This window comes from Macaca nemestrina, chromosome 11, assembly GCF_043159975.1.
Source record: "Macaca nemestrina isolate mMacNem1 chromosome 11, mMacNem.hap1, whole genome shotgun sequence".
NCBI classification, from domain to species: Eukaryota; Metazoa; Chordata; class Mammalia; order Primates; family Cercopithecidae; genus Macaca; species Macaca nemestrina.
Window position 1 is genome coordinate 87,689,160 of NC_092135.1, and position 23,338 is coordinate 87,712,497.

At 35.5% G+C, this 23,338-nt stretch overlaps 1 protein-coding gene across 14 annotated transcripts in view; it reads left to right on the forward strand.

Annotated features, from left to right (window-relative positions):
- LOC105468228 (ankyrin and armadillo repeat containing) overlaps window positions 1-23,338 on the forward strand; it is an 82,883-nt gene that overhangs the window by 46,764 nt on the left and 12,781 nt on the right. For 9 of the 14 annotated variants that reach the window (XM_024788636.2, XM_071073063.1, XM_024788638.2 and 6 more), the window contains 10 exons: window positions 1,109-1,350; window positions 2,206-2,374; window positions 8,984-9,225; window positions 9,395-9,548; window positions 9,784-9,945; window positions 11,646-11,752; window positions 14,272-14,394; window positions 18,762-18,920; window positions 19,640-19,757; window positions 22,391-22,500. In XM_024788636.2, coding sequence (XP_024644404.2) covers window positions 1,109-1,350; window positions 2,206-2,374; window positions 8,984-9,225; window positions 9,395-9,548; window positions 9,784-9,945; window positions 11,646-11,752; window positions 14,272-14,394; window positions 18,762-18,920; window positions 19,640-19,757; window positions 22,391-22,500 — 1,586 coding nt within the window. The other 5 variants (XM_071073065.1, XM_024788643.2, XM_071073061.1 and 2 more) reach the window with 5 other exon arrangements.

Below are 23,338 nucleotides of genomic sequence, written 5' to 3' on the forward strand. Positions count from 1 at the left end.
TCCAGAATAGCTTTCTGAAATGTTGAAAATGTTCGGCTGGGCATGGTGGCCCGTGCCTGTAATCCCAGCACTTTGGGATGCCAAGGCAGGAGGATAGCTTGAGCCCAGGAGTTTGAGACCAGTCTGGGCAACATAGTAAGACCCTTTGTCTTTATATCTATATCTCCATCTATCTATCTATCTATCTATCTATCTATCTATCTATCTATCTATCTACACACACACACACACAAAGAAAATGTTCTATTTGAAAATGTCCAATATGGTAGCCACTACCGTAATGTGGTTATTGAACGCACGTGAGATGCTCCATAAATATTAAACGAATAAATTAAAATTTGATTTATCACAGATAGTCCCCTAATATGTTCCTGAAAATCTGTACAAAAAGCTCTATATCCAAAAGGTGAACTACAGACTTAAAGAAGTGACGAGGGATGTTTCATTTCAGGTAGCTAAATAAATATGGTCTTTATTATATCTATTATATTTTCTATCATTTTGTGTGTGTCCTATAAGGTGCTTTCTGCTTATCATTGAATTGATGTAAGTATAACAGGCATCAAACTGAAGCCAGATTTTCTATTTTCACCATGCCCAATGATTTCTATCTTTGAGCCAATTGTAATTAATGAGACTAATGTTGCATTTTACTAGATTCAGCACTTTTTGTTTTTCACATGCTGGTATAAAATAAGGATAAAATATAATAAAATGCTCAAATACTTGCATAAGCAGTGCCATACAAAGTTGATGCAATAACCAAAACTGAACTGTACCATGTGGTAGCACAAAGAATTTATTTATCAATAATCTTAAGCCAGAATTCAGTGTTTCAATGGTGGCTTAAGGTTACTAACATAAAATGCATGATCACGCTCTGTGAAAATCAAATGTATGAACAATGAGAGCTGCCCATACCAAAGACAAGATGGAAGGTTTCTTCATATAGTTTCAAATGATAATTTTATAAATATTTTATACGATTATTTCATAATTATTTATATTATAATGACCATAAATATTATTTAAATATTGCCATGATAAATTGACTAAAATGGTTACCAATAATTCAAGCTTTTTTATTTTTTTGCTCTTTTCATTACAGGCACCATTCCTGCCTTAATCAATCTATTAAAAAGTTCCAAAATAAAACTGCAGTGCAAAACTGTTGGGTTACTGAGTAATATCTCAACCCACAAAAGAGCAGTGCGTGCTTTGGTAGAAGCGGGAGGCATTCCATCTCTAATCAACCTACTGGTTTGTGATGAGCCTGAAGTACACTCTCGCTGTGCTGTCATTCTATATGATATTGCTCAATGTGAAAACAAGGATGTTATTGCCAAATATGTAAGTTTTTTTCATAGACCATTATTTTTGACTGACAATAACTCCCTCATATAGAAGTTACAAAAATAGAAACCCACTTTGCTATTCAATGACAAAACTCCCAGAAATACTGGCATGGATGATTCTTCTCAGAGAAGAATACAGCAGGGAAGAGGGAGCGAGAGGGCGTGCCTGATGAAAAATGCTCCACTGAAAAGTTGGCATTTGAGTACAGTCCAGAAGTAGAAGAGGGAGTATTTTCTTAAGTTAGTATATGTCGATTGCTTCTTGCTGTTTACCAATTACCAGTGCAGTGTCTACAATGGCAAATATTTCCTAATGGGGCAATATATTCAATTAATCTTAATTACTTCACTTAGATAGCTGTATTAACTGTCACAAAATGTATCTTACCAGTAGACACATTTGTTTGTGGCACTCATTCTCTCCTAAACAGTTATTTACAGCAAGAAAGATTACAAACTTGTGTTTCTTTTTCTTTCTTTCTTTTTTTTTTTATTTTTTTTGAGACAGTATTCTCTGTCACTAGGCTAGGGTGCAATAGTACAATCTTGGCTCACTGCAACCTCCGCCTCCCAGGTTCAAGCAATTCTCCTGCCTCAGCCTCTCAAGTAGCTGGAACTACAGGCATGCACCACCACGCCCGGCTAATTTTTGTATTTTTAGTAGAGACTGGGTTTCACCATGTTGGCCAGGATGGTCTGGATCTCTTGACCTCGTGATCCGCCTGCCTCGGCCTCCCAAAGTGCTAGGATTACAGGTGTGAGCCACCACGTCCAGCCAACTTGTATTTCTAAATAAAGATTACATTTATCTTAAACTAATTCAAATGTAATATTTTTTGTTTATTTTTAGAATGGAATCCCAAGTCTGATAAATCTATTGAACTTAAACATAGAAAATGTGCTAGTAAATGTAATGAACTGCATACGAGTATTATGTATAGGAAATGAAAACAACCAAAGAGCTGTCAGAGAACATAAAGGCCTCCCGTATCTTATCAGATTTCTGAGTTCTGATTCAGGTGAGCTTCTATCTCTGTATTATTTTATAATGACCAGATATATTAAGTGAAGCAAACATGGGGTTTGACTTGTCCTATATGAATAGATGTCTTGAATCTGTCTTTGAATAGATCTAAACATGTGTAATATAACCTTAATATCTAAAACACAAATTTTTTTTCCTAACTGCTAAACTATGTAGATAACAGTTAATTTAATTTAATTTAATTTAATTTAATTTTATTTTTCTCAAGATGGAGTCTTGCTCTGTTGCCTAGGCTGGAGTGCAGTGATCTCAGCTCACTGCAACATCTGCCTCCCGGGTTCAAGCAATTCTTCTGTCTCAGCCTCCTGAGTAGCTGGGATTACAGGCATGCATCACCACGCCCGGCTAATTTTTGTATTTTTAGTAGAGACAGGGTTTCACCAGTTGGCCAGGCTGGTCTCAAACTCCTGACCTTGTGATCTGCCCGACTCAGCCCCCCAAAGTGCTGGGATTACAGGTGTGAACCACCATGCCCGGCAGAAAACAGTTAAATTTAAACTGCTGGGCTTATAAAAATAATTGACTGTCAGAGGCATATTCTTTTAAAAAGTTTAATTAGACATGTTTACAATGGAAATACTGGCATGGATGATTTTAAAAATACATACAATATGACTAGGAGAGTATTTGCTACCTTGGGTGAATAGTACACATATTGATCATGGGTAGCTATTTTGCAAGTGACAACAAGGGTTTCAGATTTGTTAGATATTTGATGTCAAAATTCAAGGTTATCGGGAAGCATTAGGCCAATTATCAGTTCCTAAAGTGCATCTCAGTACCAAGAACATCAAAAGCCATGAGGCAGTTTCTGCAGCTACTGCAAATGGTCTCCTGGGTTCTGTAAGAATAATCTCATTCCAGTCAGCACATGTAACAGTGTAAGCTCCAAATATATGGTTTTCCCCAAATTTGGGGGAAGAGAAAATTGAGAAGAACTTGCCCTTTTTCTTCCTGCTCAGTATATCATTTGGCTTCCTCTTCCAGTTAACCAGGAATAAATACAAAATAAATATATTGGTTAAATGTAAGTTAAGATTTAAGAATAAGGGGAATGTAGAAGTGATCTTTCCTTTACTTTAAAACTTCAAATTTAAGCAAGTGTCATCTTCTAATAACTTCTATCGCGTGGTGACATCATTTGAAAGCCCTCTCCTTTCATAACAAATTCCTTATGATCTCTCTGTTCAAGTGTTCTTCCATCGTTTACTATGCTCTACTTTATCCTTTAAGAATAGCATTAGAGGTCAGGTGCGGTGGCTCACACCTATGATCCCAGCACTTTGGGAGGCTGAGGCAGATCACTGAGGTCAGGAGTTCGAGACCAGCCTGGCCAACATGGTGAAACCCTATCTCTACTAAAATACAAAAATTAGCTGGGCATGGTGGTACACGCCTGTAATCCCAGCTACTTGGGAGGCTGAGGCAGGAGAATTGCTTGAATTCAGGAGGCGGAGGTTGCAGTGAGCTGAGATTGCACCACTGCACTCCAGCCTGGGCAACAGAGTGAGACTCCATCTCAAAAAAAAAAAAAAAAGGAAAAAAGAATAACATTAAAGAGGGTCAGCTTTTATGTATATTTTAAATCTATAATTTTTACTCATTTATAGTCATTCTTTATCTCTTTTTTTGTTTGTGTTTTATCTAACTAATTAAAATTTAAATATAGGGACTAGATCTTCTCTTCCTGTTTTCCTTTTCTCAATCCCAGATGCTGTAACAAAGTACAAATTGTAGCAGCAATTTGAATAAATAAATAACAAATGAGTTCATTCATGAAAGAAAACTATGGTATGAAATACATTATTGAAATAAAAGTATTTTTTCCAACACCATAATCTACATTATCTGCTCACTCCAACGAAGATAATTTAAAATAAATTTTAATTATTTTTTTCTTTTTAGGTAAGCCCCCCTATATAACTTTAGTGCTTTAGCAAATAGTCCTCTTGGATGTTAGCTGGGTTGTTAAGGTATAGGAGATCAAAAAGGCATATTATTAATTCCAGTGTCTTCTTTACCATGTGAGCTACTCTAAGATTTCATGTATTAAAATGGTCCCAAAGTAGATTCACATATAGTTTCTTGAAAAGATGGATTTGTTAACATCTCCTTAGTCTGAGTCTCTATGTCCAGAGCAAGCCTACCCTTGCTAAATTTGGTTTGTTTTAGGCCTTTCCTTCACCCATTTAGCTGCTTGTATTCACATTCTTATATACATACATTCATGTATACATGCTTTCATTCCTACAATGCTTCTGATTTCATATGGCACCCAACTTTCCTGTTCTGTGTTAGTAACAAAAGCTTATGACACCGCCACAGAAACTCAAATATGTAACAAAAGCATACAGAATTTTCTCAGTTTCAAACTGAGAAAAACTTAAAAGATCACCTCATTTTTTTCTTGAAATGATTAGTCACCTATTTCTGCAGAAATTGATTTTCTCCAGACCCTTTGTGATGTTATACAATATGTAGTATTATATACTCCTAACATTCTAAAATCTGAAAACTTTGGAATTATGACCCCAAAAGTTGTAGATAAAGTCTGCCTTCACCATTAGTCCTCTTTTACCCAACTCTTAAAGTTGGAGTTCCTTAAGCTTCCATTCTTGTCATGCTGCTGCTTTCACCCAGCATACCCTTCTTTAACTCTTATTCACTCCAAAGGAACTCTACTAGGTTTACAATCTATTCTTCCCAGTTCTTTATCCACATCCCTGACGTCTTCCCTGAGCTTTAGAGCTACTTTGGATTACTGAATAGCTTAGTAAAGATACTTCCATTCCTTTCAGAATTTGGGTCCAAATGAGAAACAGACAGGAATCAAATAGAGATCCAAACTTCAGCCTTATTGTTGGAAAGCTTGCTTTAAGAAAACAACAAAAAGTGCCAAAAAGAACCTAAACCATGCATTTGCAATGACTCATTCTTCAAACTAAAAAAATTATGTAACTCACTATTCTTCTCATGGGGAAGAATGAGTAAGGGGTAAACTTTTATTCTTAATATTTCTGAGTTGGCCATGGGTGGAGGAATTTCTACTTTTTGTACTGATGCAGGAATATTGGGTAAGGGAAAGAATGGTTTCCCCTATACTCTCTTAATTTTATTAATCTTTCAGGGTTAACATTCCAAGTGTTACTTGAGTGATCTAATTAAAATGTAAAGTTGATCATATCTTCTTCTTTAAATTACTCAGTGACTGTCACCTAGAACATGGTCCACATTTCCAGCATGGCCTATAAGCCCTTTTTACTTTCCTACTTCAAGAGGAAGTGACCCTGTCACTCCCTTTTTCTCTGATATGACTCTCAAGTAATATTTAACTTACTGCTTTATTCTTTACTCTGGTCTTTTCTTTTGTTCCACAAGGTCAAGGACCTTGTTTTGTTGGTTCACCATTGTTTCCCTAGTGCCTGGGACAGTGTCTAGCACATAGCTATTCAATAAATATGCACTAAATAAATGATTAGATGATTAAATGAAGAAAATACTCACAATAAAAATAGTTAATGTGTTTGACATAAATTGATATAAAGTGGGTGTAGAAGTTGGTATGAACAATAAGGCCTTAATAGAGAGATAATTAACCTTGATAGTATATGAAAAAACAAATGCTGGATTATAGAGCATCTAAAGGATATTGGTAGCTACATGAATGCACAAACACTTTTCTATCTAGTTTTGCTTTTGGAAATATATTGATATTCTACATAATCAAAAAATTAAATGTACAAGGCTGGGGGAAATGAAAACTGAAAGAAATAAACAAATTATATAACTAGATTTAAAAAGAAAAAATGAATACAAATAATTTTAAACACAGTACATTATATACCCTCTTTCTAAGGGTAAACACAAAACAAACTACACACAGATTTTGAGTTCTTTTTAGTGAGCTTGTATGTCACAGTGATATGGGTAGAACAATTCTGAACCCACATGATAAGTACTGTAGGACTGAAGAAATGAATAAATGTGTTGATATTATTGGGTTCTTACTATGCAAAGAAATGTGCAGAATGTAGGAAAGCAATAAAGAACCCTCTGGGGTTGGATTGGAATCAGAAATGTATGTGTGTATGTATCAGTGTGTGTGTATACACATATACATATATATGTATACATATTATATATGTGAATTTATACACACACACACATATATATACATATACATATATATATATGATCCAGAAGCAATGATATTCCAGTAGCAGTGAGCATACCAAGCACCCAAATCTTGGTTTCTAAATATCATCCCTCATTAAAAGGAACCAGAGCTTCTTGGAGAAATAGTTGATTCCAGGGCAGGGGCAGAGAAGGTATATGGTGAGTCAAGAACATCATATGGTGACAAAGTAATAAAATCCTTTTTTTACGAAAAAAAAAAAAAAAAAAAAAAAAAAAGGAGGCATATCTATAGGACACAAGGACAACCTGAAGGGGCTCCCACTGGCCAAATCTTAGACAATTTGAGTAACAACATAAATAAGAAAATACACCAGGCAGAGTGGCCCATGCCTATAATCCCAGCACTTTGCGGGACCAAGACGGACAGATAGCTTGAGCTCATGAGTTCAACACCAGCCTGGGCAACATGGCAAAACCTCATCTCTACTAAAAATGCAAAAATCAGCTGGGTGTGGTGGCACACGCCTGTATTCCCAGCTACTTGGGAGGCTGAGGTGGGAGGATTGCTTGAGCCTGGGAGGCAGAGGTTGCAGTGAGCTGAGTTTGTGTCACTGAATTCCAGCCTGGGTGACGGAGTGAGACCTTTTCTCAAAAATAAATAAATTAAATTAAATTAAATTAATGGATTATAACTCATTGAATAAAATAGGAGCCTGTGCCCTCATCTTGATAAAAATTGGATAAACAAGGAAGCAAATAAATAGAGAATAGGGTAGGGCTCTTCCTTATAGCAGAATGTCAACTGACAAATGTGAAGGAGTGGTAGATTTGGAAAATTAGTATTTTGCAAACAGCATAGTAAAGATTGGTTCAGGCAAAAATTATAAATGGTTGCTAAATCTTGGGGGCAAATTTTGATATTTACAAGTGTTTTGCTCCTTATTAGTTGCAAGAGGGAAAATAGCAACTATATAGTAGAGAAACTGGATAATCAAAATTAACATCACCATCGAGGAATAGATGGACATTATATAACTCCACAGAGGATATCCCTATAACATAATGTCACTTTTTTTTGAAATGAGGTTGCTATGTTGCCCGGGCTGATCTTGAACCCCTGGGTTCAAGCAGTCCTCCCACCTTAGCCTCCTGTGTAGCCGGGATTACAGGCATGCACCACTGCACCCAAGCCATAATGTCACTTTAAAAATATTCTGGATGGAGGTGCATATCTTGAGTCATGAGGAAACATCAAAGAAACCCAAATTGAGGAAAATTCTCTAAACTAAATGGCCTATATTCATTAAAAATGTCTATCTCATAAGAGACCAAAAAACCCCTGAGAAAAGGTTCCAGATAATAGAACACTAAAGAGACATAACTAAGTGCAATACATGGTCCTGGTCTGGATCCTGTACTGGAAGAAAGTAAATGTGATAAAGGACATTACTAGGACGGTCAACATAATATGATTAAAGTATTGCATCTACTAATTGCCTTGTAGTTACATAAAAAGATAGGCTTGTTTTTAGTAAATACACACTAGAATATTAAAGAGATAAAAGGCCATGATGTATGCATACAACATACCCTCAAATTTAGAAAAGCAGATTATATAGATAAATGGATAGAAAAACCAATATGGCAATATATTAAAAATTTATAAATCCAGGTAAAGGTATACAGGAATTCTCTGATTTATTCTTACAACTTTTCTATACGTTAAAAAAATGCAACTTGTTAAAATATAGGAAAATGTTTAGACTCACCAATACCAAAAGTACAAAACAAGTTGAGGCAGCATTTTTATCTATCAAATTTGAGCAAAGTTGATGTATTTATTTTTAGTGATAACACCCATACTCAAACACAGTAACATTGATACTTTTGAACTCTGATTATAGAAGGCTAAGATGCTGTTATCATTTTTGATAAGCAGTTTACTGAAATGTACTGAGTTATTCCAGTAATTCCTCTACAAAAAACACAAAAATTAGCCGGGCATGGTGGTGCACACCTATAGTCCCAGCTACTCAGGAGGCTGAGGTGGGAGGATGATGGAGGTTGTAGTGAGCTGAGATCACACACACCACTGTCCTCCAGCCTGGGTGATAGAGCCAAACCTTGTCTCAAAAAGAGTGGTGGGGAGGGAATGTTTTAATTGTAAGTAAAAATGCAGGTTATTGTTTTAAAATACAACTATATCAAATACATCTATAACTATCTAAATCTATCTTCATAAGAAATAGTACATGAGATTATGCCAAATGATTGATTGTGTTTAGATGGTAAATCTACCCAGTTTTATTTATTTCTACTTTTCTTTATTTTCTCTAAGCTTTTTTACAAATTTGATTTTATAATATGGGAAACTAATGATATGCTGCACTTTGATATTCTTATTTTTCATAAGGTTTATTTAACTTGTTCTTAAATTCATTTAAAGATGTGTTGAAGGCTGTATCTTCTGCTGCAATTGCTGAGGTTGGGCGTGACAATAAGGAAATTCAGGATGCTATAGCTATGGAGGGAGCGATTCCTCCTCTGGTGGCTCTTTTTAAAGGGAAACAAATTAGTGTCCAAATGAAAGGTGCAATGGCTGTGGAATCACTTGCAAGTCACAACCCTCTTATACAGAAAGCATTTCTGGAAAAATCGTTAACCAAATATCTTTTAAAACTCCTAAAGGTAGGAATTTTATGATTCCTGGTCATTTTTCTTAGATGATGTATTCTATTTTGAATTGTTAAGTGAATAGAAAAACTAAACCAATTCTAGAATAAACATTTTATAAAATACACATCCCTAAAGTGTTCAATAAATATTCACTGAATTAATGAAATATTTTTTAAAATAGGCATTTCAAATAGATGTTAAGGAACAAGGAGCCGTTGCACTTTGGGCCTTGGCAGGACAAACACTAAAACAACAAAAATATATGGCAGAACAGATTGGATACAGCTTTATAATTAATATGCTTTTGTCACCATCAGCTAAAATGCAGTATGTTGGTAAGTTATTTTTCCTTATTTTTATTTTTTAGAGACAGGATCCTGCTCTGTTGCACAGCCTGGCGTGCAGTGGCACAATTATAGCTCACTGCAGCCTCAAACCCCTGGGCTCAAGTGATCCTCCTGCCTCAGCCTCCCAAGTAGCTGGGATTACAAGTGTGAGCCACTGTGTCCTCTGCGTAATGTAGAACAGGGCACTGGAGTATCATACATGTATCTTGCTTTTCTTTATCAGGAGGTGAAGCTGTCATAGCTCTAAGTAAGGACAGCAGGATGCATCAAAATCAAATATGTGAAGGGAATGGAATTGCACCATTGGTTCGCTTACTAAGAATTAGTACGATTGCTGAAGGCACACTTCTCAGTGTCATCAGAGCAGTGGGATCCGTTTGTATTGGTTTGTAAACTTATTCTCAATTTCTTAAATATCTGTAAGAACAAGAACAGATTGGGCAGAGAAATGGAAGTTAATCTCTCTTCCTCTCTATCCCCACTGTTTGAGCCCTAAATGGTATTTAATGTATAAAAGATTATTATAACTTTTTAAATTTGTGTAAGAACTTGGTCAGTACAAGTGGTGTAATTAAGGATTTTTTATCAGTCTTGCTCTTGAACAATGGCTAGAGAGGAAAATTAGGACAATAAGCCTTGGCTATTTTGACTGAAAGCAATCTCTTTTTTAAGTTTAAGAGAAAAATAGTTCTTTTGAATCTCAAGAACTATATGTTTTTGAAGATATAGAAGAGTTTCTAATGCTGAGGCACATTCTTGAATGTCTCTGTAATGATCATTTGTTTATATAACATAGAATTCATTGCAAAGGAATTGACATTTTGGGGTTCCTGAGAAAATGTGGAACTGTCATTTGTGACCCACCAAAAGTTAAAATTTGGGTTCTTGCTAACCTTAATGAATGCAGGATGCTGACTGTAGACTGCTTCTTGCAAACAAGAGGAAAAATCTTTATTTCTAGATCACTGAATTTCCTCAAAATTAGTCCAGCTGAATGAAGTATAATAGGAATTGATTCTCACATTTTTTTCTCTTTGCTTGCCAAAATTTCTTGCAGAAACTCATTCACAATTCCAAGATAATCAGCCAGAGAAGATGTTTCTTTTTTTGGCCAGAGACTCTGACATAGTTATTTCTAAAGTTCTAGTAAATGATAACATATATGCAAGGTTGCCTGATATACATACACACACACATTATCAAATTTCTTCTCATTAGTTCATTTCAAAGCTGTCCACATCAGCTCTGTGTGTGTGTGTGTGTGTGTGTGTGTGTGTGTGTGTGTGTGTGGTGGGGGTGGGGGGGCTTGTGGGGACAAAGGTGTTCTTTTTTCCTTCAGGCTTCCCTAGATACAATAGGTCGGTGACTTCTCTTCATTGTTCACTGAGAGGCTCAATCTTATATTTAACCCATTTATTTAGAGTTAACCCATTTATATAAACCCACTGTGTATTTATTGTGACATTTAATATTGGCAAAAGAACAGAATTAAAATTCTTTGTCCGTGTTCACTAGAAAGAAATGAGTTTCTCAACAGGAAATTGCAAGGAGTGGGGAAAAAGAGAGAGAGAGAGAGAGAGAGAGAGAGTCGAGTTTCTCTGGTGAGATTAGACCCGCAATTTAAAGTAGTATGTTATAAAGAGACATAGTAAGATTATCTTGTTAGCGTGTATAATTTAAGAAACCTAGAAATTTTAACTTGGTGATTTACTCTAGTCATTTTTGGAGAAGTAAACTTTTTATAGAAAACAATATTACTATGAACTTAAGTACATCACACATAGTATTTCTTCAATAAATGATAGCTATTATTATTCCTTGATAGTATAACATTTCTAATTTCCTTTGTTTTGTGACTTTTAGGAAGCCATTCACAATTCTAATAAGCTCTCCGTGTTTATTCACTTTGTCTTTTAAAAAATTAATTCAGGACTATTAAAATAGTGCCAATATAGCATACCCTTTTGTAATTTACTAACTGTATTACCTTAGAACACTTTGTCAACCAAAAATATCAAGCTATGTTTGACTTTACCATTTATAAGATGGAAAAAAAAATTACCTCATTGGCATGGACTCTTACAGGTGTAGCCCACACAAGCAATCCTGTCAGTCAACAGTTTGTTGTAGATGAAAATGCCTTTCCAGTACTTATCCAACTACTAAGAAATCATCCTTCTCCTAACATTAAGGTATATATAAAGGTTTACATTGTTTTCTGATATGGTAAAAATTAACAGAAATATAATTTTAAGAAAATTTTGTGTCTTTATTCAAGTTCATAAACATAAAAATATTTTATCTTTTAAACTAAATCCTATTTTTTCTTGGAGAAATAAGCTAAAATAAAAATAAACAAAATCCTAGAAGTTTTAAACAAAAAGCTTGCTTCAAACCATAAGATACTAGTAAATTTTGTTAAAATAGGGTTTCTCCCAATATGACAAGAAAATCTTACGTTTTTACTCTTCAAATAAGTTTTTTCCTTAGATATTTGATTATGTATTCACAAAACTTCTTTTCTACCTCCCCAGACATCAGTTGCTAAAACTGGGCGGGGATAATGGAAATGTGTGACTTATATGGGAATATTTCTCAAATATTAGTGAATCTTGTCAGTACTACACTTCAAACCAGCCCTGCCTTCTGCCAAGCAGCCTCTGTTGGCTGGAGGTAATAGTTTTCTCAAGGCTGGACATTACAAAGAATTATTGTGAGTTGTTGAAGAGTCATTCAGTCTTCCATTTACTTCTACCAAAATGCCTTTAATAAAATAACATTTATATCTATTCAAATACTTTTACCCAGGCTTTAGAAATTTGGGACATCTATAGATGGCCAGGCAAGAAATTATAACAGCAAAAAAATATTTTATTTTCAAAATTTGGTATGCATGCTACTGGAGATGAGAAAATAGAAATAACATAGGAGGACAATATCTGAGTAAATAGCACTGTTTCTTTTTTTTTCTTTTCCTTTTCCTTTTCTTTTTTTTTTTTTTTTTTTTGAGACAGAAGCTCGCTCTGTTGCCCAGGCTGTAGTACAGTGGCACCATCTCGGCTCACTGCAACCTCCCAGGTTCAAGTGATTATCCTGCCTCAGTCTCCTGAGTAGCTGGGATTATAGGTGTGCACCATACACTTGTCTAATTTTTGTATTTTTGTAGAGATGGGGTTTCACCATGTTGGCCAGGCTGGTCTTGAATTCCTGACCTCAAGTGATCTGCCCGCCTCGGCCTCCCAAAGTGCTGGGATTATAGGTGTGAGCCACTGCACCCAGGCTGTTTCTTTTTTCAATCTTTATTTATTTATGTATTTATAATTGAGATGGGGTCTCTCACTGTCAGTCAGGCTAGAGTGCAGTAGTGCAATCTTGGCTCACTGCAGCCTCGGCCTCCCAGTCTACAGTGATCCTCCCACCTCAGCCTCCTGAGTAGCTGTGACTAAAGGAGTGTGCCACCATGCCTGGTTAATTTTTTGTATTTTTGTTGGAGACGAAGTTTCACCATTTTGCCCAGGCTGTTCTTGAACTCCTGGGCTCAAGAGATCCTCCACCGTGGCCTTCAAAGTGATGGGATTACAGGCATGAACCACCACATCTGGTGCATTCTTTTAACAAATGTGTGTGTTATCATAAAAAATGTATCCATCTATATTTTGGTACATATTTTCAATGAGTTTTGAAACTTGTTTAAATAGAACATAAACACATTTCAATACTTTTTCTCAAAAGATTTTATAATGGACAAAACATTTCACAATAATTCAATAATCATACTTTTCAAATTCATAATGTTTTTCATAGAAATGCACAGTATAGCACTTTAAAAACTTATCTGCTGAGTCCCAATAATATGCAAGGTTCATCTTCCTAATGGGCTTCAGAATGTACATTAAATGGTTCCAGAACTAGAGGAGGACAAAATAGTAGTACTCTTCCTTAGACTACTCCCCAAAGCTTTGTTTAAATTAATAGGTGCTGCAGGCTGGGTGCTTTGGCTCATGCCTGTAATCCCAGCACTTTAGGCCATCAGGTGGGCGGATCATGAGGTCAGGTGTTTGAGACCAGCTTGGCCAACATGGTAAAGCCCTATCTCTACTAAAGATACAAAAGATCAGCTGGGTGTGGTGGTGCGTGCCTGTAATCCCAGCTACTCGGGAGGCTGGGGCAGGAGAATTGCTTGAACCCAGGAGGTGGAAGTTGCAGTGAGCTGAGATCATGCCATTGTACTGCAGCCTGGGCGACAGAGAAAGACTTCATCTAAAAAACAAAACAAAAAAAAAACAAAAAAGGTGCTGCATTAAAGCCTTACAACTCAATGGTCAATAGTTAACAAGCAGTTCAAAATAGCTTTTTAATCCATGTCAAAAAATTAAAAGAACTTTTTTTTAATATGGAAGGGATACAACTATGCACTTAGGATAATACCTCCTTACATGCTCTGCTGGCCCTTGTTCCCTTCTCCAGTGCCCTCAAATGGAGCTCTGTGGTTGGTCCCTGAACACAGAAAGGATATTTTCTCAGCTATTAAAAATTATGAGGGAGTTGTAAGTGCAGTTCTTTCAGTAGTAAGAACTGGAATCAATGGATTATATTTTAGCAGATTTTATAGTGTCTTTCCACAATGTATTCTATATAAATGCCTGCACAATGAAATGTGTAATTTCATAAAGTATAATTGAAAAGTAATTTTTGAAAACCACATGTTTAGGTTGAAGTGGCATTTTCCTTGGCATGCATTGTCCTAGGGAATGATGTGTTACAGAAAGACTTACACGAAAATGAAGGATTTGAGTATGCTGATGTCCTTTATCTTCTTCACTCAACAGAAAAGGTAATACCTTTACAAAATATTGAGGCTCATTTTGAAAAAAATTGTTTTTATGCCACATCCTCAAATTATCATCAAGTCTTCTTCATGCCAATATTCAATGTATTATTTAAGAAAAGACATGTAAAAAGATCTCTTTGTAGGTCATTAGTTTGTAATGATGTAATAATACAGCTCCATATCTTTCTGAGCTGTCCCATTTCATCGTTGAAATGCGGTAATTTTAATGTTTGGTGATGAGTCAAAAAACAAATCTCTTATGTCTCAAATCAAACCTTTAAAATAATTTTATGCCCTTTCAGCCCTCTGTCATTCACTTATCCAATACGCTAAAGTGGTGCTTCTCAAACTATTCGTGATGAAGAAATAGCTTTTTCCCAGCAATCTATTATGGAAGGATAATTTTTTTAACTTTAAAAATTTTGAAATAATCTTAGACTTTCCAAAAATTTGTAAAACCAGTATTCTGGTATATCCTTCATCTAGTTTTCCCAGCTGTCAACTAGAACATTAACATTGATACAATACTATTATCTGATTTGCAGACTTTATTTAAATTTTGCCAGTTTTCTCGGCAATGTCCTTTTTTTGGTTTTGTTTTTGTATTTTTTTAATTTAAAAAATTATTTTTATTTTTTTCAGTGTCACTTTTTGTTCCAGAATCTAATCCAGGGTCTCACATTGCATCTAAATGTCTTGTCTCTTTAGCCTCCAGTTTGTGAAGCTCAGCCCTTCTTTGTTTTTCATGATTTTGACATTTTTGATGAATCCAGGCCAGTTATTTTATAGAATATCCCTCAATTTGACCGTGATGTTTTCCCCTAATTAAATTGAAGTTACACCTTTTGGCAAGAATTTCACAGAAGTGATGTGGTCTTCTTTACTCACCTTCCCAGTACATCATACCATGAGGTATATAATGTTGATGTATCTTATGGGTAATGTTAACTTTGATTACTTGGTTAAAATGGGGTCTGCCATATTTCTTCACTCACTGTTTTTCCTTTTGTAGTTAATAAGTATCTTAAGGTGAGACACTTTGAGATTATGCAAATATTTTGTTTTGCATCAAACTTTTGCTCACCAATCTTAGCATCCATTGATGCAACAATAATAAATGTAACATTTGCCTAAGGGCAATTTAAAAAATTCCCTTCTTCCTTCTGCGTTTATTAGTTGGTAGTCAACTATAAAGAAGATTTGTTTCTTTTCAATGTTTAATCTCAGTTTTGTTATCCCACTGTTAATGATTTTGTGGACTGTCACTGGTCCACGGGCCACACTTTCAATAGCACTACCCTAATGAAATGAGAGCTATTTTCTACAGGGCATTTCAAAACCAGGAAGAAAATTGCCAATGATGTTTCTCTCAGTTCCGTAAGATTTTAGAGGGATCAAGGAGGGTCAGGAGGTAGGTGGGAATGAACTCATGTTTTTTTTTTAATTATAAAATTTTACTCTGTTGTGGTACACAAAAAGAGAAGTGCTGCTATAAAAATATGGGAAATATTTTGGGAGGTTGAGGTGGGCAGATCACTTGAGATCAGGAGTTCGAAACCAGCCTTGCCAATGTGGTGAAATCCCATCTTTACTAAAGAGACAAAAATTAGACAGGCGTGGTGGCACATGCCTGTAGTCCCAGCTACTTGGGAGGCTGAGGCAGGAGAATCACTTGAACCCAGGATGTGGAGGTTGCAGTGAGCCGAGATTGTACCACTGTACTCCAGCCTGGGCAACAGAGCTAGACTCCGTCTCAAAAAAAAAAAGAATATATATATATGGAAACTAATAGGGTGAGGACACTAAATGAATGACTGACTCTCTAAGCTACCTTTTGCCCCTCTGCTCTGTTCCTTCTAGATTTTACTCCCATTACCTTACTCCTCCTGTGCACCCTTCTTCTCCCTTTTATTACACATTCCACTCTCAAGTATTCTGCCTTTCCTCCCAGTTTGTTACCACTTGCTTCACTCTCTGGACCTTGCATTTGGCTTATAATAGATACATTATTGTGCATCAGTTCTATAAATGGTAGGGAATCTTAGAGAACTAGAAGGTTTAAGTATAAACCAAAGGATTTATCTGGACTTGGCTAAAATTTTTAATTCTAACAATCATCACAAAGCAAGTTAAAAGTCCTCTAGGGTTTCTTGTACTATATTTTGCCTCAAACTACCTGTCCTGCTGAGGCAATTAGTGCTCTTAGGGCTTTAGAGTACTAAACAACTGTGGTCCTTTGTTAAACCTATAGTGGGAGACTTCAGATTACACAGACGTGTTGTAGAAGTTAAAGGGGAAGGAGGGATGTTCAGCAACTAAATATGTCACTGAATGAATAGCTATCTTATGGATAATGACAGGAATGCAATAAAAATTAAGTCAGGAACCCAGGTTCTTGTAACTCCTAGCCACACTGATATTGTCTGCCTGGAGATGTAATAGGTTATGTGTGGTTTTAAAATTAGAATTTAACTATTTTCATGCTACCAAACTAGAATAATATATGAAATGGACCACTGAGATTGATTTTCACAAGCTACATAAAATTAGTCACATTAATGTAGTTACTATTATTCTATCTTTTTAACTAACTCAAATATGTGGGCTAATTAATTATGAATATACTTTTGAAGAGATGTTAGTGAGCATAATTAACAGGTACTCTTTTCCCATTCATAAATCAGTGGGTATAAAATGAAAATAAGTAACCAGTGGGTATAACCACCCTGGTAGATAGGTAAATGAAAATATGTATGAAGTAAAGAGTTTAAGACAGTTGACATTGGGGAAAAAAAGTATGGAAAAATATGTCTTTCCTCAAGGATTAGTTTTTAGCCCTCTGAACTGGGAATAGCCAACTTGGTTCTTGTCCTGTATCTGATACTAGCTGGCAACTATGGGATTCATTTTGAAACATTAATAGCCACTTTATAACCTAAACTATTTACTGTAGACTTCCACAGTGATACTGCAGGAGTGAACCCTACATGGAAAAGAAATGGAAATTGGTCAAGTCTTAGCATATTTCTCTCACTTCACTGTATCTGACCTCGATACACAAAGCATGCCCCTTTGGTTCATTTCCCATTGCCACTCGTTCCTACTTGGCTCTAGGTTCTATTCTGCTGTCTGTTAATCCACCCTTCGACTATGACTGAGACCTAGTTTCTCAAGCCTCTGACTGTACCTAATACTTTTCTTTTTGCCTATTGCTAGGTGACTGGGTTTTTTGTGTATGTGATTTTTATTATGGAAAATTTCAAATATATATAAAATGACAGGGTAGCATAATGAACCTAAATGTTCCCACCTAGCTTCAGCAGTCATCATCTCATGGCCAGTCTTATTCCATCTATACATCCACTCACTTCTACTAAATTACTTTTGATGCAAATTTCAAGCATCATTTAATTTTATCTATAAATATTTCAGTGTGTACATGCAGCATTTTAATATTATGATTAATAATGGCAGAAGAAAATTCAGGGCTGGGTGTGGTGGTTCATGTCTGTAATCCCAGCACTTTGGGAGGCCAAGGTGAGCAGACACCTTGAGCTCAGGAGTTCAATACCAGACTGGGCAACACAGCAAAACCCCGTCTCTATAAAAAAATGCAGAAAATTAGCCAGGTGTGGTGGCACACACCTTTGGTCTTAGCTATCTGGAAGGCTGAAGTGGGAGCACTGCTTGAGCCTGGGAGGTGGAAATTGCAGTGAGCCAAGATCATGCCACTGCACTCTAGCCTGGGTGACAGAGGGAGACTTTGTCTCAAAAAAAAAAAAAAAAAAGAAAGAAAAGAAAATTCACTAAGATTAATGAGTTCTTTCTGTGTGTCCTACATTGTTCAAATAACATAAAATTACAATATATTAAATTATTTTAATATTAAAAATAAGATTTAGTAATAAGATTTTATCTTTTGAATCTTTCTGGAAGGTCTACCATACTTATATGTCTCTGGCAAGCAGACTAATTCTACAGAAGAAACTAGCTTTTGCTGTTTGCCTAGCCTCAGAATGTTAAAATGTGATTCTTCAGAATACATTATTTTTCTCCTATTCTTCCTTAAAATATAGTACAATGGAATTTTACAAATGAATTTAAGAGATGATATGGAATACCCAACAATGTACGGAATGCAATAGATAACATGCTATACAAGGGAAGTTTTGATTTATCAACTATACTTTGAAATGTTGAAAGTTATAACATTCTGGAGTAACTCTATTATCTCTTTTCCCTAGTAATGTCGTATTTTACTCCCAGTGATAAGAATGCAATATATTTTAATGAGCAAGAATTCAAAGTCTATTATGTTGAGTAACATGATAAATGAAGTTCATTATAATGCATGTTTCTCCTATTTTTAGGATATTTGCTTAAGAGCAGGCTATGCATTAACACTTTTTGCCTTCAATAATCGCTTTCAACAATACTTAATATTGGAAAGTGGAATAATGACCATATCTATTTTTGAACCTTTTCTTGAATCAATAGTTGAAACTGAGAAGGCAATGGCAGCATTTCAGGTATAAAATTGAGATTAATTAACACCTCAAATTAATAAATGTCATTTTGTGAAAACTTGAAAATTACAATGATTTGGAGACCCAGAAAAATGTTTACTTATTTGTAAAAATTTAGTATTTTGCACATAAGCCCCTTCTACCTCATAAAAACTCCATTATCTTGAGGATTTCTTCATTAATACAGAATTTTACAAGTTACAAGACACTTACTGATGCCTTTATACCTCATCTGATGTTTATAACAAGCCTGTAAGGTTGACAATCAGGTAGTACTATTTTCATCACCCCCATATTAAAAGGAAACAGGTAGAAAAACATGTTAGCATCCAAGACAGGTTTTCTAACTGCAAATCTTTAGTTGATCACACTGATCCTTCAACCTAGTAACAACTGTATGTATCTGGGAAGTTTTATTCTCTCTCTTCATTTTCTATCCTGTGCCCTTTAAGAGAAGTGTTTTCTATGAACCCATATTGAAAGAGTGCAAAAGTTGCAAACATTGTAGGAAGAATAATAGTACCCCCTATGATCACTGCTATGACCAGACAGGGACAAATACTCTTAACTCTCCCCACCACTACATGCTGCTTCTATTGAATCCTCTAAACACTCCCTTTACCCTTCTAAGAAGTATCAAAAGAATAAAAAATTACAAACGTATAATTAGAGAAGCTGAGTAGAAAATGTTTAAAGATTCTCTGCTTCTTTTCTGTTTTCAGATTGTTGTATTGGCTAAAGTCATTAGAGATGTGGACCATATTACTTTGTCTGCAAGAGGTGTTACTATTTTAGTTGATTGTCTGTATTCAGTTCAGACTTCTACTATTGTCTTGACAGGTAAGAAATGACTAGAAGTTAATTTTAGCCACATAAAACTATTTTCGAAAACAGTTTATGGTACTCTGAATAATAATAAAATAATACACCTGATATCTGCCACCAGTTTAAAGAATGAACTTACGTTTATCTACATGGAACTCCACAGCAAGTCTACACGAAACAATAGATGTCTACTCTGTACCCCAAATAGAAGCCGAGTAACTCTGAACACAGACTTTTTGCTTTCCTAATTACTTTTTCAAACCTTTAACTTTTTTTCCAGGATATAAATGTGAATTCAACTATGAACTACCAACAGCAAAATCAAAAAACTGCTTTATAATAGTGGTGGCAGATGTACACAGATATACCTCTGTTTGGTTTCCTTTTGTCCAGTTGTGCACATTTTGCTAATACTGAGAAGTTCTTTACATCGCTGTGCAACAAAGCAAAGCAAGATGGTCCCATAGCATTCTCAACACATTTAATGCTATTGTATAACTGCGTTTACAGCAGACCTAACCCAACAAATCACAAATAGGTGATCAGTAATATTTAATTGACTTGTTATACCACTCTTAAAGTAACATAAGGCAGGGTCAGAATGAGTAATATGCAGTGACTACTACCAATATAAACAAATAAGTATTTGTTTTTTAATTAAAATGGATCACTAAAGGCAACTTCACTTGATGCCATAGAATTCTATTTTTATGAAGTTTATTAGCATGGCAAGGAAGGAAAAATGAAGCAATGAAAACTTTCTGATGGAAACTAGCTAGAAAAAAAGTTTGAAGAAATCATTAAATATGTTTTAATCTAAATATTAATTCAATGTTATAGTAATTCTGTGACTCTGAAAAACAACTGTAGTGGGTTTACACTCCACAATTTTTTTTTTTTTTTTTTTTGAGACTGAGTCTCACTCTGTTGCCAGGCTGGAGTGCAGTGGTGCAACCTTGCCTCACTGTAACTTCTGCCTCCCAGATTCAAGCGATTCTCCTGCCTCAGCCTCCCAAGTAGCTGGGACTATAGGCGTGCACCACCAAGGCCAGTTAATTTTTGTATTTGTAGTAGAGATGAGTTTCATGGTCTTGATCTCTTGACCTCATGATCCGCCCGCCTCGGCTTTCCAAAGTGCTGGGATTACAGGTATGAACCACCGCACCTGGCCTCCACAAACTCTTATAGGAAATAAATGCCATATTACATTAGCTTTCAAATATTAAATTAATTTCTCCAGGATGAGGAGAAATGAATCTCAGAAATTAATGGACTTTCTCTGCACTCCACAACCAGTCATATGCATGTCCAGGGTATCTCAGGCAAAGCCTGATATTCAGGCCTCAGGTATACTGTAAAATAGCTGATGTGCTTGGTGTCAAGTTAACATGGTTGCCAGAGGAGGCTCCAAAGGCGCAGAAGTTTTTAGGAAACTGTGATTTCTGTTACCAAGAATTCAGTTTTCCTATGTATACTACTTAGCTATTCTCTACTCAGAGTTCCTCCTACTCCTTTGAGAACTATAAACCTTAGTTCTCTTTCTTAGCTGCTCCCTTTGTGTGTTTCCATTTCTAACTTCCCATCTTTAAAGGGTCTTTTTAACTTTAAATAGAGCTTACCTTTAGACAATTTTTGCTTTAGAAGATACAACCCAATTTTCCCCATTCTGAGGCAATAAACACAAGGAATTTCTTGGCTTATAATAGAGGCCAGACAAAAATATAAGGAGAACAAAAACTCACGTCATATCTCAATAAAGTATCCACATACTCCACACACAAATATGAAAATACATTTTTATCTTCAAACAAATATAAATAAAATATTCAGTTGCTAGCTGCACATTTAATTATTGGGACACTTTATTATTTTAAATCTGAAAACATTTCTTTTCTATGGTAAAAACTTCAGTGATTTTAAACCTCAATATGCAATACATTGCTTGATTTTAAAGTATTAATAAGGCTTAACTCAAAGCCATTTCAACTGCAAAAAGGACATATTAATTTTTTTTTTTTTTGAGACAGAGTTTCACTCTTGTTGCCTAGGCTGGAGTACAATGGCATGATCTCTGCTCACCGCAACCTCTGCCTCCCAGGTACAAGTGATTCTCCTGCCTCAGCCTCCTGAGTAGCTGGGATTACAGGCATGTACCACCACGCCCGGCTAATTTTTGTATTTTTAGTAGAGATGGGGTTTCTCCATGTTGGTCAGGCTGGTCTCGAACTCCCGAACTCACGTGATCTGCCCACCTCAGCCTTCAAAAGGGCTGGGATTACAGGCGTGAGCCACCACGCCCGGCCTAAATTTTCTTATGATAATTAAATCATTATGTTCATAGTTATTTTTAAAACCCTAAAAACTTCAAAACAAAATATATTCTGAAGATATGGGAGAAAGGAAACCTCTAATTTTGAAATTTTTCCACCCTTACATAAACCTATTTAACTTATACTATTTGTGACAGAAAACCAAACTGTAATTTTGGGGAGTTTATTCTATATTTACATATGCATGCTTTTTCTCAGTGCTGCTTCATTGACAGAGATGTCTTGTGACACAAACCTTTTTCAGTGCTATGTGCAATTAATGAAAGTATTATGTTTATATCAGTTAAATAACAAGCATTTTTCTTGTTTAATTTATAGGGAATTTAATAGCAAGCCTGGCTCATTCTAGAGCTGGTATCCCAGAAGCATTTACCACATTAGGAACAATCCAACGGCTCTGCTATCATTTGTACTCAGGAACAGAAGAGGTAAAAACAAGCAAAAACTAATTCTAAAATTAAATATGCTAAAAATATAGTTTACCTCTCTTTCTGTGGACTAATTTTTCCGCTGATTGACTGTTACATAGTTCTTATTACTAACTCAAAATTACATGACTGTGTTATATACGTAATATAGTTCTTGTTACTAATTAGTCATACATATCTGCCATCCACAATTTTAATTCCTATAAAAATATATATTTGTTTTAACCCTAAGACTTAAAACTAGGATTTTAATCACAAAAGCAGTATAAAACAACTGTAATTAAAGATTTAAAAAGAACTACCTTTTCAAGTTAGTTTCTGATTTAGAAAACAAAAACAAAACCCTACAAAATAGGTCATCTTAATCCTGGAATTAAGAGTCAATCTATAAGTACGTTGATGACAAAGAAATTTATAATTAAAATCTTTGCTAGTTATCTAACGAAAACTGGTGACTCTGATTTAAGTTATTTCTATGATTTGAAATGAATGAAAATGGAATCCATAGGATAGTTTTCTTTATATGTCAAGCAGGGTTAGAAGTAAGGGTGTGTGAAAAGAGGCCGTGCTGGTCACAGCAGTGGCTTCCTCTGAGTGTTCTCCTACTCTCTTCCACTAAGGTCTAAAGCAGTTTTACTGCACCTTTAGGGTATATCAGAATCACTTGGAGGGCCTATTATATTGCTTGGCCCCATTCCTAGAGTTTCTGAGCCAACACATTTGAGGTGGACCCTAGAATTTGCATTTCGAACAAGTTCCCAGCAGCTGAACCACAGGTCCAGGGTTCAAGATGTAGAAGACATATGAGCATACAGAGCAACCAGATGCCAACATAAAG